We start from the raw sequence: 17,396 nt of genomic DNA on the forward strand, positions 1-17,396 counted from the left end.
CATAGTTTAAAGGGATTAATGGGTAAATATGTAGGGATAGGGGGAAGGGTCTGGGTGGGATTGTGGTCGGTGCAGACTCGATAGGCTGAATGGCCTCTTTCTATGACTCTATGCAGGACTCTGAAATGATGATATAGACACACCAATGTTCCAACAGAGACATAACTATATTTTGGCTTCTGATTGTAAACTTTAAATATAACCAAGCCTCGCTTTTTGACCTATTTTTAATATGCAAAAAGATTTTTGTATATGAATAAATAGGTCAAAAACAGGGGCATGGTTATATTTAAAGTTTACAGTGTAATACCCCTGCCTCGGACCCAAAGCTCTGTGTTCGAATCCCACCCAGAACAGGGAAGGTGCGTTCATAACACAGCCAAACGGGTTTACTATCAACCTGCAAATCCTTCCAACATGTCAACGGCAAGCGGTAAACGTGGGAGAGATTTCTGGTCAGCCGTGTGATAAAGAACATTGGAGTTCTTACGATCACTTTCCTTTGCTCCAGACTACGACATGCATGTGCGTGCTGGCATAGCAACTTGGACTTGTTGAATAAACTGTACCACAAAGAGATCAAGCCAGGACTGAAATTAGAAAGTTCTTTTGGTCACAGACAATGGGCAGTATTAATAGCACACAGGTTAAATCTCACTTTACTCCTTTTTGTATCGCATGTGACTGTATTGCAAAGGTGACTAAAGGTTCACCCATCAGTTCAGCAGCAATAATAGAGTTAAACAAATTCACTATATAAGATCATAAGAACGGGAGTCAGCCCTTTGAGCCTGCTCTACCATTTAATAAGATCATGGCTGATCTATTACTCACTACGTCCACTTTCATGCCTGAGCTCCTTAACCGTATACAAGATGATTAAAGGTATTGATAAAGTAGACATGGAGCAGATGCTTCCTCTTGTGGGGCATTCTAGGACGAGAGTTCATAGCCTTAGGGTAAGGGGTAGCAAATTTAAAAGAGTTGAGGAGAAACTGCTTCTCCCAAAGGGTTGTGGAATTCGTCACCCCACAAGGGCGGTGAATGCTGGGACAGTGAATAAATTTAATGAGGAGTTAGACAGATTTTTAATTGGTAATGGGGGTTGAAGATTATGGAGAGGAGGCAGGAAAATGGGGATCAGGAGCATATCAGCCACGATCGAATGGCAGAGCAGATTCAATGGGCTGAATGGCCTAATTCTGCTCCTATATCTTATGAACCCTCAATTCCCCTCATAATTAAAAATCTACTGACCTCAGCCTTGAAAATGTTCAAGGACTAGGCCTCCAGAGAGTCCTGCGGTAACGAATTCCAAAGATTCACCATTCTTTCAGAGAAGAAATCCTCCCTCAAATCAGTCTTAAATGAGCACCCCCATATTCAACCTCCACTTCCATACTCTCCCATGACTGGAAATATCCTCCCAATACTTACCCTTTCTAAACCCCTAGTCTGCATGCCTGTGTGAGTTTTCTGCGGGTGCTCCAGTTTCCTCTCACAGTCCAAAGATATGCGGCTTAGGTGGATTGGCCATGCTAAATTGCCATTTAGTGTGAGGGGGATTAGCTAGGGTAAATGTATAGGATAATGCGGATAGGGCCCGAGTGGGTCAGTGCAGAATCAATGGGCCAAATAGCATCTGCACTATATGATTCTATGAATCTTACATGTTTCAATCACATCATCTCTCATTCCTCTGTGAACTCCAAGGACTACAGACCCAACCTGTTTAACCAAGTCTATCGATCCTGAACAAGGCAAGCCCTAATGATTATCTGTACCCTTTTCCGTGACAAGTCACTCCTGATGTTGCCTATGCTTCCTTGGGCATTCCTCCATCTTGTTCCACCTACCTCTTACGTGCAGCGCAATAATCTAGCTGCTTCCATTCTTCACACCTACTTAAACCATTGCAGTCATTGTTCTTGGCTCTTCTGTAGAAGTGTTCTTTTTTGTCCAAGCCAAGTTGGCGTTATATCATTTATACTATGCAGTAATTGATTCAAACAAATGATTATAATTGGAAAACACATATGCTGATATTTTGGATATATTGATTTTAAGGAATATTGTTCACTTTGGCCAAAAAGCAATTTATTGCAAGGCATCATGGTAAAAGTCATTAGGGCAAAGCCATATTTCAAGAGAATATTTGGGTCTTAGAAATACACAAGTTTTATCAGTTAAACTTTTGGTTGGAAAGAACATTTAGAACACTTAATCATATTTCACGAATAGGGTTTATTCACTGTCCGGACGAGATGGACTGGTGCCCAGACATAGAACACTACAGCACAAACAGGCCCTTCTTATTTTTAGTTCCTGTCTGATCCATGTATGTAAAAACTTATAGTGCAACAGCAACTCAAACTCTTAGATGGCTCAGCTTCTGGCTCAGTTGACAGCCAGCGTGAATCAGATTCCTAGCAATAGCGCTGGGTTCAAGCCCCATTCTAGCCAGGGTGGATTTGGGACTTGACCTCCACCACTGGTCAGGGGTGAGGACAAGTACAGGAGGGCAGAGTCCAATTAAAAGATCAGGCATGATTTTGCTGCACAGCAGAACATGTTCCAAAGGTGAAATGACCTATTTCTGCTCCTATTTCTCATATCGATTATGTGATGAACTAACAATGACAATTACCTACACAGGGGCTAATCAGTATGTCCCTTTCAGTGAATGAGGAGGAATTACTTTGAGATGTGCTGAAGTCATGAAAGCTGCTCTGTAAAGGGAAGTATTGAGGTTGGTTTAGCTCAGTTGGCTAGATGGCTGGATTGTGATGCAGAGGATGCCAACAGTCCAGGTTCAATTCCCATACTGGCTAAGGTTATGAACACAGAACAAAGAAAATTACAGCATAGGAATAGGCTCTTCAGCCCTGCAAGCCTGCACTGACCATGCTGCCTGACTTAATTAAAACCCCCAACCCTTCCAGGGACCATATCCCTCTATTCCCATCCTATTCATGTATTTGTCCAGACGCCCCGTAAAACTCATCAACATCTCTGTTTTCACTATCTCTCACAGCAGCGAGTTCCAAGCACTCACCACCCTCTGTGTAAAAAAACTTGCCTTGCACATCTCCATTAAATCTTGTCCCTTGCACCTTAAACCTATGCCCCCTAGTAATTGACTCTTCCACCCTGGGAAAAAGCTTCTGACTATCACTCTGTCCATGCCCCTCATAATTTTGTAGACTTCTATCAGGTTGGCCCTCAACCTCTGCCGTTCCAGTGAGAACAAACCAAGTTTCTCCAACCTCTCCTCATAGCTAATGCCTCCATGGCAGGCAGCATCATGGTAAGTCTTTTCTGAACCCTCTCCAAAGCCTCCACATCCTCTGGTAGTGTGGTGACCAGAACTGAACACTGTATTCCAAGTATGGTCTAACTAAGATTCTATGAAGCTGCAACATGACTCGCCAATTTTTAAACTCAATGCCCCGGCCAATGAAGGCATGCATGTCGTATGCCTTCTTGACTACCTTCTCCATCTGCATTGCCACTTTCAGTGATCTGTGTAACTGTATCACATTTCAGCTTCTGGGCATTTGCTGTCTGCAAATTAGCTGCCACATCTCAACAGTGACTGCATTTTAGAAGTATTTAATTTGCTTTAACGTGTTTTGCTGTGTGGAGGTCACGAAAGGTGATATAAAAACACAAGTCATTGATTAAAAGACATAATCCAAGTAGCAAGTTAACATTAGCACTATTAGAATAGCAGGAACCACCATGTACCTCATACACAAGGAACACTCCAGGTCAAACGCATCAACGACCTTTGGTAGGACATCATGTTCTCTGCTGGGACTCAGTGATCTGGCTACATGTTTGAATAAAACATTTTAAGCAACATATATATCAAAATCTGTGGCATTCATCAGAATAGAAATTATTTCATCAAATACTAATCACTGGCAATATTTACAAAAGTCTTTGTTGGTGATACGCTGTGATATTAAACAGGTTTTACTTTAATTAAAATGAAGAAAATATCGCTACAGGAACAAGAATTTCAGCTGCTAACACAGGTAGGAATCGAAAAGGATTATTCAAGACGCCACTGATGAATGGTTTTCATGGATAAATGGATGAATTGGTAGAACATGGTCCTTAAAAATGGTGGAAAAATTCCTGGAAAATACTGTAATGTTGTATTATGAAGAAACAAAATTCGTCTTAGTCAATCTTATAAATGGAAAGGATTGCTGTGCGCCGTTTCTAACGCAATGGTAAAAATTCAGGTATCAAGAAATAAGTAAGTGCGCGCATTCAGACACCTGAACACGCACTCCACTTCTCTGGGTCTGTTTTAACCAATACTGTACCTCGCTTAATGCATTTGTTGTAGCCTTCAGTTGTTCCAGGTTTATCTTCTTTAGTAGCATTGTGTTTTGTTTTCAAAGCATTCTTCATTTCGGAAGTAGTCAAGGCTCGTTCAGTGGACAATTTTTTCAGTGTGTCTTGATTATCGCTCATCCCTTGAGCTGGCTTGGTCAAGTTACAGTAGGAGTGGGTCTTCCAATCTTGCTTGTTGTCAATGCCAGCTGTATCAACATTCACCTTTGAGGAAGAAAGGACACGTTTCTGAAAATGCAGGGGGAGAGATTCGCTGACCTCCCCTCAGCGTTTTTCCTCAGTGGCGTACCACTCGCTGATGGATGAATCTTCTGGTCCTGCCACTGACGATGGGAATTTCCACCGAAGCCTGCCCACAGCTCCGGCAAACCCCATGGCAGGCAGTGCAACACCCAAGGGGCCACAGAATCCCGCCAGCATGAACGGCTGGAGAATTCCAGCAAGAATCTCACATGGAATGAACAAAGCTCTCCACTGTTGAAACGGTACGCAATCGGAATTGTCTTTTTATGTACAAGTGCATGCAACTTTCACTTACTTAGCACTCGCTAATCCATCACTGAATTGACACAGCAAGCAAAACACTGCAAATCTAAAGTAAATACAAAAGAAGGCTGGAAACACTCTGCAGGTCAGGCAGTATCTGTGAAGAGTGAAACAGAGTTAACGTTTCAGGCTGAATACCATTTATCAACCTGAAATGTTAACTGAAATTTTATTCTCCACAGAATTGTCATGCCAGCTTCACTTATGAATAGGCTTCAGGCAAAAAGACAATTCTTCAGGACCAGTATAACAGGTTTGATAAATTCTTTTGTTTACCAACTCAGTTCAACTGGTCTTTTTATTTATTAATTCATGGGGCATGGGCGTCGCTGGCTAGCCAGCATTTATTGCCCATCCCTTGGAGACCAGTTGACAGTCAACCACATTGCTGTGGTTCTGGAGTCACATTTAGGCCAGACCATGTAAGAATGTCAGATTTCCTTCCCTAAAGGACATGAGTGAACCTGATGGGTTTTTCTGACAATGGTTTATGGTCATCAGTAGATTCTTAATTCCAGATATATTTTATTGAATTCAAATTCCACCATCTGCCATGGTGGGATTCGAACCTGGGTCCCCAGGACATTAGCTGAGTTTCTGGATTAATTGTCTAGCGATAATACCACAAGGCCATTTCCTCCCCTTGTCTTGAGATGTTTTGCCCATTTTTTTCACAAAACAAATGTGAAAATATTAATGACATTTAATGGCCCTAGATCGCCATTGCCTTGATTTTAACCTTCTCATTCCTCATCTTCAAGTTGCTCTATGGCATCAACCGTCCCTATCTCTGTAACGCCCTCCAATTGCGCAAACCTCAGGTCTCTGCACTCCTCCAATTCCAACTTTGCGTACGTCCTCCAGCTCCATCGCCCACCACTGGTAGCCATGTTGTTGACTACCTCAGTCAAGGTTCCAGAATTCTCCAGCCTAAACCTGTCACCTATCCCACCTCCTTTCAGATGCTTCTCTTTTATCGTGGAGGCCTTGTGGCACTGGACCAGAGGGTCCAGGTTCGAATCCAACAATAGGACTCGTTCGTTACAGAAGGAGGTCTCAATGTGGTTCAAAGGGCTGGTAATCAGCACAGAAACCCTTCTACCTCTTCCCCTCACTACGTAGGGTAAATAAAGTGGGTGCTAATTACAACAACCTCCGTTCTCAGGCTTTTCATCACTTTCCTATGACGTCCTTTGTTCACATTATATATTAATAATTTGAAAGAAGTAAATTGATACAAAGTTGGATGGGAGGGTGAGCTTTGAGGAGGATGCAGAGGTGCTTCAGTGAGGCCAAAACGTTGTCTGATTTAAAGAAGAAATTAGATATTGCTCTGGGGGTAAAGGGATCAAGAGATATGGGGGGAAAGGGGGATTAAGATTTTGAATTTGAAGATCAGCCGTGATCTAAATGAATGGTGAAGCAGGCTCAAAGGGCTGAATGGCCTGTTCCTGCTTCTCGTTTCTATGGGTGTAGCATGGTGGCACTGCTGCCTCACAGCGTTAGGGACCCGGGTTTGATTCCTGGCTTGGGTCACCGACAGTGTGGAGTCTGCACATTCTCACCATGTCTGCGTGGGTTCCCTCTGGGTGCTCCAGTTTCCTCCCACAGTCTGAAAGACGAGCTGGTTAGGTGCATGACCCGGACAGATGCCGAAATGTGGTGACTGGGGGAATTTCACAGTAACTTCATTGCAGTGTTAATGTAAGCCTACTTGTGACTAATAAATAAACTTTAACTTTAACTTTCTTTGGTTCAGTGTCAATCTTCTGAATATGTTCCTGTGAAACATCTTGGGATGCTTTAATATGTTAAAGCACTATATAAATGCAACTGGTTATCTTAATAAATGTAAAGTGATGAATTAGCTAGGCTGAGGTGCAAAGGAAGTTCAGTAACAGGTCTTGCCTCTAACCTTTCACAAAAGTATCAACAATATCACAATATAGTATTGCACGTACCTTACATGAATTTTCAAACACATTACTGGAATTTTTAGAATTCAGTGAGTTCAGGACAGTTCCCTTAATTCGAGAGCATGGAGACATAATTTGCATTATGTTGGGTAACTTTTGATGGATGTTTTCTTCAATGGGAGAAAGCAGATCACACAGGATCTGAAAAAAAAAGCAAAACAAAGGAAAATGGACTTAATAAGATTTATACTTTTTTTTTAAACATTGCGACATCACATCAGTTTGAGTGCTGTTACTGCCCTGCTTATAAGTTGTTCCAAGACTGAGCATTTCAATTATATGTTTGGGTGGAACAGTGGTCAGCACTGCTACCTCACAGCGCCAGGAACCCAAGTTCAATTTCGGCTTTGGGAGTCTTGCGGAATTTGCACATTCTCCCAGTGTCTGTGTGGGTTTCCTCCGGGTGCTCAGGTTTCCTCCCACAGTCCAAAGATACGCAGTTTGGTTGGATTGGCCATTCAAAATTGATCCATAGTGTCAGGGGATGAGCACAGTAAATATCTGATGCAATGGAGATAGGTAGGATTGTTGTCAGTGCAGGCTTGATGGCCTCCTTCTGCACTGTAAAGATTCTATGATTCTAACCAATTGGAAGATTTCTACCATTATAAGTTACCTTGTACCTATGAATGCACATACTCCTAAATTAGGAGTAGGCCATTTGGCCCCTTAAGCCCACTTTCCCATTTGATAATATCTTGGCTCTGATTGTAACTCTTGTGGCCTCAATTCCACATTCCCACCAATACCCTTTGACCTCCTTGTTAGTCAAGAATGTATCTAGCTCTGCATTAAAAAAAATTGTCTCTGTGGGGAAGACAAATGCACGTTCATGATGGTATGAGAGAAAACAAGAAGTCTGGTTTCCATCTTAAATAAGAGACCCTTTACTTTTAAATTGAATGCTCCAATTCTTGTTTCTCCCACAAAGGAAACATCCTTTCAGCATCCACCCTGTCAAGTCCCCTTGGGATCTTGTATGTTTCAATAAGATTCCTCTCATTCTTCTAAACTCCAACAGGTACAGGCCCAACCTGTCCAACCTTAACTCATAAGATAACCCCCTGGTCCTAGGAATCCTTCTCTGAACTTATTCCAATGCAATAATGTCATTTCTTAGATAAGGAAAACAAAAGACAACAATATCCACTAGAAGTGGTCTCAGCAATGCCCTGTGCAAATGTAGTCAATCATTCCACTGCAACAATCAACATTCCATTTGCCTTCCTCTTCATTTTCAGTATCTGCATTTTAACTTCTTGTGATCCAGGTACCAGGGCACCCAGATTCCTCTGTACTGCAGTCTGTTCTGTAATACGTTACTTTTCTATTCTTCTTGCAAAAAATGTAAGAGTTCACATTTTCCATTTTAGCTAAATTTCTTGCCCACTCATTTAACCTATCTGTATCCTTTTGCGGACACCTTTTATCCTCTGCACAATTCATTCACCATTCCCCATATGAATTCCCCAGACTCGCTCTCCAGAGCTGACTTTATTTACTAATTTTCCTTTTTAAATACCTTTTGAAACTCTTCCTGTGTTGATATTTCGAGCCATCTTTTCCCTCCTATTCTAATTTCTCTTTTATTATTCTAGTCACTCTTTGCTGTTTTTTGAATTCTGTACCTGCCATTGGGCTTTGCAAAATTGTTTGCTTTTTCTTACAATTTAATACTACCTTTAATTTTCTTAGTTAGCCATAAGGGTTTCCTACCCCGAGGGTTTTTATTCTCATTGGGATATATTTTTTTGCTGTGTGTTACGAAATATCTCCTTAAACGTCTGCCACTACCTCTCAACTAACCTATCCTTTAACTTAACTTCCCAGTTCACTTTCATCAGCTCTTGATTTTTGCAGCACAGGAAGTGGCCATTCGGCCCATCATGTCCACACCAGTCAACAACAATCTGACTACATCCCCATTTGCTGGTGCTTGGCCCGTAATCCTGGAGCTTATGGCAGCGCAAGTGAATATCTAAATACTTCTAAAGTAAGTCCCTGACCCAACCATCCTTTCAAGCAGTGAGTTCCAGATTCCCACCAGCCTCCGGGTGGAAAGATTTCTCCTCAACTCCTGTCTTAGCCTTCCATGTCTTACCTTAAATCTGTAATGACTTCAATCAGGCCACTGAAGTTGGCCTACTGGAATATGAATTCCTTGACTAAGGAGTCAATTGATGGGTCAGAATCAGGGAGTCTTTTCCTTGTATTTAACTGGGAGTGTCAGTTCCTCTGGCACTTCCGAAGGCTGACTAAAAGCACCCTGTGGATTGCTGTTGGAATTGTAAATAAAGGGATTTTGGTGAAGGGACTTCTGCCTCAGAGGACTTACTACAATCTATGCCTCCTTGTCATACCCTCATGATTGCCCTTACTTAAGTCTTAGAACCCCCTCTACTCCCCTCAAACTAAACGCAAAATTGAATCATGTTATAATCACTGCTACCTAGGGGTGCCTTCACTATGAGGCTATTAATTAATATCCTGCTTCAAGCACATTACCAGATTTAGAACAGCCTGCTCACTGATTGTCTCTAGAACATGCTGCTCTAAGAAACTGTCCTGAAAATATGAACAAATTTATCTTTGCAAATTTAATTTGTCCAATCTATAAAGGCAATATACTGTGGATGCTGTAATCTGAAGCAAAGTCAGAAAATGCTGGAGAAACTCAGCTGATCTGTTAGCATCTGTGGGGACAGAATAGAGGCAACATCTTGAGTCAGGATGTCTCTTTATCAGGACTCCGATGAAGGGCTTTTCAGACACAAAACATCGGCTCTGTCCGAGAGTTACTGTTAGGGGGTGGGGTGATGGGGGAGAGGAGGGTGGTCTATAAACTATTGCCATAAATGACTTCCCTGCTCCACTGTTTCTCATCTTTACCCAAGCTGATTGTACATCTTGATCTTTACAACTAAGGTCATCTCCCTCTAATATATACACATTTTGTTATTAATTAGCAGAGCTATCCCTCCTTTTCCGAGCTTCCTGTCCTTCTGAAATGTTATGTAACCTTGTACATCAGGTTCCAACCTGTCATCTTACAGCCATGTCACCGTAATGGCTATCAGATTAGACATATTTGTAAATGTATTTCTATTTGAACTGTCAATTCATCAATTTTGTCATACATGCTGTATGCATTCAGAGACAGAGTCTTTTGATCAGTTTTTAAAGTTCATTTGATGGACTGTGGACGTCGCTGGCTAGGCCAGCATTTGTTCCCCATTCTAAGTTGCCCCTTAAGAAGGTGGTCATGAGCTGACTTCTTGGATCACTGCAGTCCCTGTGGTGTAGGTACACACACTGCTTTTGGGGAAGGAGCCCCAGGATTTTGACCTAGTGACAATGAAGGAATGATGATTTATCTCCAGGTCAGGAATGGTGAGTGACTTGTAGGGGAACTTCCAGTGCTGTTCCATGTGTTTGCTGCCCATATCCTTCTAGGTGTTAGTGGTCACGAATATAAAAGGTGCTCTGTATGGAGACTTGGTGAGTTCCTGCAGAGGACAGTATACACTGCCGCCACTGTGCTTTGGAGATGGAGAGCGTGACTGTTTGTGGAGGTGGTGCCAATCAAATGGGCTGCTCTCTCCTGGACAGTGTCAAGTTTCTTCAGTGCTGTTGGAGCTGCACTCATCAACACAAGTGGAGAGTATTCCATTATACTCCTGACTTGTGCCTTGTAGATGGTGGACAGGCTATGGGGGTGGGGGCGCGGGGGATGGGGGTGGGGGGAGGTCAGGAGGCGAGTTACTTGTTGCAGGATTCCTAGCCTCTGACCTATTCTTTTGGCCACGGTTTTTCTTTGCGTTTCTAGCCTTATCGAATGCTGAACTCTTGAGGCTATACGTTCTATCCCTCCCTGCCATCTCTGATTATCATTCTCTCTCTTCAATTGAGTGCATTTTCCGAATCTTGATTCTTCATCCCCACTATTTAAAGTTCTCTACCGTGACTTGCCAGCACACTGGTCCCAGCAGCGTTTAGGAGTATGTCCCAATGCTACAACTCCCACTTCCCTCGTACTGATGCCAGTGCCCCACCAATCAAAACCCATTTTTTTCCCACACCAGTGTCTGAGCCACACATTTAACTCTCTAATCTCATTTACCCAAGCCAATTTGCTTGTGGCTCAGGTGGCAATCCAGAGACTATTACCTTTGCAGTTCTGCTTTTTAATTTATTTACAGCTACTCATACTCCTTAAACAGAGCTGTTTTCCTAGTCCTACTAATTGGATCACTACAACTGGATCATCCTATCCCTCTCACAGCAATTTCCTCTCCAAGCCCTAGCAGCCGGCAGGCAACACAGCCTTCCGGTCTCTTGCTCTTGGCTGCAGACCCGTGACCATGCTATCCCCTCCTAGCATTACATTCCTGTCAACTCCCCAGTTGACGGTGTCATAGTTAGTTCACTCATCCTTCCTGCAGCCCCCACTTTCAATGCACAGGCAGCAAGAACCACAGGCCGATTGGACAACTGCAAGGGTTGAAGCTCCTCCACTTCCATTTTCTCAATCTCCTTACCTGCCTCACACCCTCCTGACCGCTGACCAAATTCACAGAATCCCTACAGTGCAGGAGAAGGCCATTCGGCCCATCAAGCTTGCACCATCAATATTCCCATGCAGGCCTGATCTCCATAACCCCAGATATTTACCTTGATAATCCGCCTGACACTAAGGCCTAATTTAGCATGGCCAATCCACCTGCCCCACACATCTTTGGACTGTGGGAGGAAACCAGGGCATCCGGAGAGAACCCATGCAGACACGGGGAGAATGTGCAAATGCCACACAGACAATGACCTGAGGCCAGAACTGAAACTGGGCCCCGGCACTGAGGCAGCAGTGCTAACCACTGTGCCACTCCCAGATCTCAAGACCCTATCCTAAGACTACTTCCTGGGACAAAGTGCCCAGGGGACTTTCCCCCTCCCTGATGCATTGCAGTGTCTGCAGCTCAGCCTCCAACTCAGTGGTTCTGAGGTAAAGCTCCACTAGCTGCAGAACCTTACTGCAGATGTGTAAATTATTTTTTACTAATTTATTAATTTCTTAATTAATTTATAAACCTTCCAACTTCTACTAAGCTTTGCTACTGCCAGTAAACCTTACTAATGGAACCTTATAACTGCTAATAATTTTAGTTTTGAAAGATAGACAATCAACATATTTACCAACTAATCACTTACCTGCTTCCCTGTGATGTTACACTTTGATTTTGCTTAGAACATGGCCAGAGTAAACTTCCTAGCTCCTTTCAACTGGTCCATAGCTCTCTGCATTCTTTTAAGCTCAAAGTTAAGGTGTTTATCTGCGTGAACACCAGATTCCCAAGCTCAGACACTGTGACTAACTGCTCTCTTCTTACTTTGCGCTCTCAGCAAGATCACCTCTTTTTACACTGGCTGAAATTCTACAGAGGTGAGTCAGCACTGCTTGGTTGTCCTCAAGACTGAAAGAAACTTAAATACTAAATTCCACTTAAGTTGTAAATGCAGACTTAGATTAAGTTTGGTCAACCTTTTAACTCCATGACTAGCTGCTCCCTTAGCACTTGCTTAATTTTTACTTTAATAACAATGACAGATTTGGTTAAATTTCATACTTAAAAGCACCAACTACGATTTGGCAGAAATGCAGTCAAAAATGATTTCAATATATTCCTGATAGGAGTGTTATTTTGTCAGGGTACTGCTCAGAAAACCCAAGTGAAATCATTGAATCCCTACAGTGCAGAAGGAGGCCATTCGGCCCATCAAGCCTGCACTGACTCTCTGACAGAGCATCTTACTCAGGCCTACCCCTCTACCCCATAACCCCAGGCATTTACCCCACTAATTCCCCTAATCTATACATATTGGGACACCAGGGAGCAATTTAGCATGGCCAATCCATGTAACCAAGGCCAAGGTATATTATGAAGCCACACTAGACTCTGACAGTTTTTCTATTTCGGCATTAGAGTGAGGATAAGGTGTTTCACTCCAGGTGTGATTCTATTGATAAATTAGGAAGCTTTTATCAAAACGAACTTCATTTAACAATACAGTTTAACTACAACAAATGGATCAGCTTAACATTTAAATAATACTTAAACATGACAACATACAATTTGTAACTGCTAATCTATCTCTATCTGTACCAATTTAAGCAATATTCTTCTTACAGACTTAAAAACTCCTCTTCAAAATCAGTTAGCAAACAATAAAGGTTTATTGCTTGTACTTGTTGACAGTTCTAGAGCTTTTTGAACACCTTTGGAATGAGAATGAGCAAGCTTGAGAGCAAGCATGAGCGTGAAAGCAAGTGCGAGAGAGAGAGCAAGAGCGAGGGAAAGCGACACCTCTTTTAAAGGGCAATGGTCAGCAACTGCTCTTGATTTAAAAAATGAAACTAAAACACTTTCTTCCCTGCAAGCTTAGCTCCTTCCATGAATCACATGACTCTACCTATCAAGCTAATCAAAAACCTACTCTGAAACCCCAAGAGAAACCTAAGTAAACAAAAATGAATTAACTCTGTTTAACCAAACACATCCCTAGCTAAAAATCAGTCTTCAGTTATTAACCTGCATTCTCAATATTTGAACTGCCCGTTATCCAGACAAATCGGCACCGTATAAAACAGACCTGACTTTCAAACATACCCCTTATAAGAAACATGATAAAAATACGTTTCTTAAAGACACAGTATCATCGCAATTTGTACGTAAAAAGAGAACGAAATCCACGTCTATCGCATGCTACACCAGGAGTAAAGAAACAATGCCCAGCCTGAAAAAACTGGTCAACATTAACATAGTAAGAACTAACACAAGTGATGAGAATAAAGGAGCATAACCTTAAAACTAGTGCTAGATAAATTGTGCTGATACCACAGAAACCCTGTAGTGCAGAAGGAGGCTATTTAGCCCATCATGACTGCAATGACAACAATCCCACCTGGGCCCTATTCCCGTAATCCCACATATCTATCCCGCTAACCTACATATCTTGGGACACTAAGAAGCAATTTAGCATGGCCAATGCACCTAACGTGTACATCTTTAGACAGTGGGGGGAAACTGAAGTACCCAAAGGAAATCTATGCAGATACGGGGAGAATGTGCAAACTCCACACAGTGACCCAAGCCAGGAATCAAACCAGATCCCTGGAGCTGTGGGTCAACAGTGTTAACCAATGTGCCATCCCAATATCAGGTATCACTTTTTCATGCAAAGGACAGTTGAAATCTGTCCCTAAAGGGCTGTTGTTCAATTGAAAGTGTTAAAACAGAAATTTGTAGATTTTCATTACCTAATCTTATTAAGGGATACAAAAATACATGAGTAAACAGTTATGATAAAGATCAGCCATCATATAACTGAACGGCAGAACAGACTGAAGGGGCTGAATGGCCTCCTCCTGTTCCTAAATTGTCTTTCTTTAGGAATTTGATCTTTAGAAATTTCACTTATGAATCTAAATAGTCTTTATCATTCCAAATACATAGTACAAATGTCTAATTACCTTTTGGGCTTCCATTTTTGCTGTTTTATTTTCTGAATCCAAAGCGATACAAATTAGATACTCCGTCAAAGCTTTGTCCATTTTTTTCAGGCCAGCTAGTGCTTGTGCTTTCCTTAAGTGACCCTTAAACAAGGAAGCACATCAGGAATTTAGGACATAGATACTACTCATCTTACAACATGACTGGAACTGTTATCGTGATGATCAGATCAAGCGTTTGAGTGGTTTGAAATCTCACTTTAGGCCAGAAAGGTTGGATGCTGCAGGCTGCATTCCCATCACGTAGTGCATCTTCAAAGCATTTCATACTCGCATTGATCTGTGCACGGTTACTCCACAGCAAATGGTCTTTGGGGGCTGAAAATTAAGCACAAAAGAAATGGGAGCAAAATATTGTCACTCCAATCATCTAAAACTTCCCTGAGATCCGGGTGGCACAGAGGTTAGCACTGCTGCCTCACAGCTCCAGGGACCCGGGTTCAATTCCGAACTCCAGTAACTGTCTGTGTGGAGTTTTCACATTCTCCCTGTGTCTGCAGGGGGGATTGCTCCAGTTTCTTCCCACAGTCTAAAGATGTGCGGGTTGGGTGGATCGGCCATGCTAAATTGCCCCTTACTGCCAGGGAGATTAGCAGGGTAAATACATTGTGTTATGGGATAGGGGCTGGGTGGGATTGTTGTTGCTGCAGGCTTGATGGGCTGAATGGCTTCTTTCTGTACTGTAGGGATTCTATATGTTATAGAATTACTCATATGTGTCTGCCTCCAAGTATTATTATCTATAACTTTATTTATTAGCTTCACAAGTAGGCCTAGTGTGTTGAAGTTATAATAATAATATATAAGAAATAATAAATTAATTAAGCAATGAAGTTACTGTGAAAATCTCCTAGTCGCCGCACTTTTGCGCCTGTTGGGGTAAACTGAGGGAGAATTTAGCTTGGCCAATGCACCTAACCAGCATATCTTTCGGACTGTGGGAGGAAACCGGAGCATCCAGAGGGAACTTGTGCAGACACGGCAAGAATGTGCAAACTCCACACAGACAGTGACCCAAGCCGGGAATCAAACCCGGGTCCCTGGTGCTATGGAGATAGCAATGCTAACCACCGTGCCATCGTGTCGCCCATTGGTCAGTTTTTCTATTTTGACATTCTTGGCTAGAATAATTCAGCTCTATTCTTGCCAAGGATGCTGATGGATCAACTGTATTTTTCCAAAATTTCTTGCTCTTTGTTTAAGGATACCTCTTCTGGATGTTTCATTTGGATGTGGCTCATCACATATTCCATGGTACCACCATTTATTCTTAATGGTAAATTACATTTTCAACCTCATTCTTGCAAACTCATTGGGACTTGAAAAATAAGCATGATTAACAGGTATCCAAATCTTTGAGAATTCAACAATATCGTAAGATAGTAAGACATTAACAGAAGTATATTGGAATAGTGATTTGAGAGAGTTGGCTACATTTTGCCAGCTCTCGATATAGGTACAAAATGGGACATTGTATTCAGCCAAGTGAAGTGAGGAAGCCAATGAGGAATATTCCAGAGTGCTTCTCTTCCTTTTGGCCATGTTTTTTCTCCTGTTACAGGAGATTAAATAGCTATTACTGGAGGGCTGTCTGTAGAAGAAGTCAAAGTTAAGTGCTTCAATATGCTCAGCAATTCTGAATTTTTTGGAGACTTGATGGGCTGGTCAATTCTTTGCTTTATATCCTTTTCTGTAACTTCTGACTTGTCCTCTTCTAACTGATGTTTTCAGAAGGGCAGGACTATAACTACAGCAGCGAGAGAGAGGCATATTTTACTGTATTGCATCATTTATTTTGCTTTGGTGGGTTATAATCCTAGTCCCTTTTTAGACCATACCTAATATCAGGCTTACTGCTGTGGCGATTACTCTCAACTTCAGGTTAAGAAAGCAAACCCTAAAGGCACTGAATCAGTCTATTCCTACTCTGCCTAAAGGAAAAGAAGCAACTGACAATATTACCATCCAGATAGCTATTTCATCAGGTTTTAGATGGTTAAGTAATAACCCGGATATTGCAAGCATCCAGGAATCTCTCCACAGTAATTTACTCCACCACAAATTGAATGGATATGGGGTTCACAAGTTAGGAATACAGAAGATAATGAGACACAATATAATTTCTAAACTAAAACAAGTTTATTAAGTAACCAAACATGCAATTTCTAGCTTGGTGAGACAGTTAATCACAACATTAATAGTTCCAGCAAAAAAAAATACAACCTTAACTCTAGCAGAGAATCTAATTTTTAAATCCAAATAATATTTCAGTAAAACACTTAAGTAGGATACCCATCGATTATAAACATAGCATGTAGCTTAAACCCCAGGTTATTAGAAGGCTATAAAGTTAGTGAGATGCTTCTGACACTGCTGAGGGAAGATTTATTATCATCTTTTTCTTGGTTCTACCTTGACCAGGAGACACTGGAGTGAGCCCAGTAAATCTAAAAATCTGAACTGTGCTTCCAATATTTACACATTTCTCAAGGGTAGTTAGGGATGAGCAACAAAGGCTGGCTTTCCAACAATGTCCTCATCCCATAAGAAAAGGTTATATAACTACTTTTTTTTAAAAACATGCAGCTAATACAAAAGCAAAATACTGTGATGGCTGTAAATTTGAAAAGTTCCAGCTGATCGCAAGAGCAGAGACAAACAGAATCATTTCAGGTCAAAGGTCTTTCACTAAAACTGATGGAAAGTCATCAGTCTGAAACTTTAGCTCTGTTTCGATCCACAGATGTTGTCTGGCATGCTGAATATTTCCAGCATCCTTTTTTTTCCTCTCACTTTTGACTGTTGTGTTCCAACAAGCCCTGTATCCCTTTCATTCTCAAGTCAACTTGCTAATTTCCAGCTAAGGTCAGACCTTCTTTAATTCCTGAGAAAGTCAGCAGGCTACAAGGCTCACATTGGTCATAATTTCATGATTCATCAAA

The 17,396-nt window shown here is 41.8% G+C and overlaps 1 protein-coding gene across 1 annotated transcript in view; it reads right to left on the minus strand.

The window, feature by feature from the left end:
* LOC145342328 (LON peptidase N-terminal domain and RING finger protein 3-like) overlaps positions 1 to 17,396 on the minus strand; it is a 40,628-nt gene that overhangs the window by 20,018 nt on the left and 3,214 nt on the right. Inside the window, exons 2-6 of the mRNA XM_080187817.1 lie at positions 14,654 to 14,772; positions 14,416 to 14,538; positions 6,876 to 7,031; positions 4,338 to 4,572; positions 3,748 to 3,832 (exon numbers count right to left, since the gene is read on the minus strand). Coding sequence (XP_080043943.1) covers positions 3,748 to 3,832; positions 4,338 to 4,572; positions 6,876 to 7,031; positions 14,416 to 14,538; positions 14,654 to 14,772 — 718 coding nt within the window. The remainder of the gene's footprint in view (positions 1 to 3,747; positions 3,833 to 4,337; positions 4,573 to 6,875; positions 7,032 to 14,415; positions 14,539 to 14,653; positions 14,773 to 17,396) is intronic.

Source organism: Carcharhinus amblyrhynchos, chromosome 4 (genome assembly GCF_965287045.1).
Source record: "Carcharhinus amblyrhynchos chromosome 4, sCarAmb.v2.hapA, whole genome shotgun sequence".
NCBI lineage: Eukaryota > Metazoa > Chordata > Chondrichthyes > Carcharhiniformes > Carcharhinidae > Carcharhinus > Carcharhinus amblyrhynchos.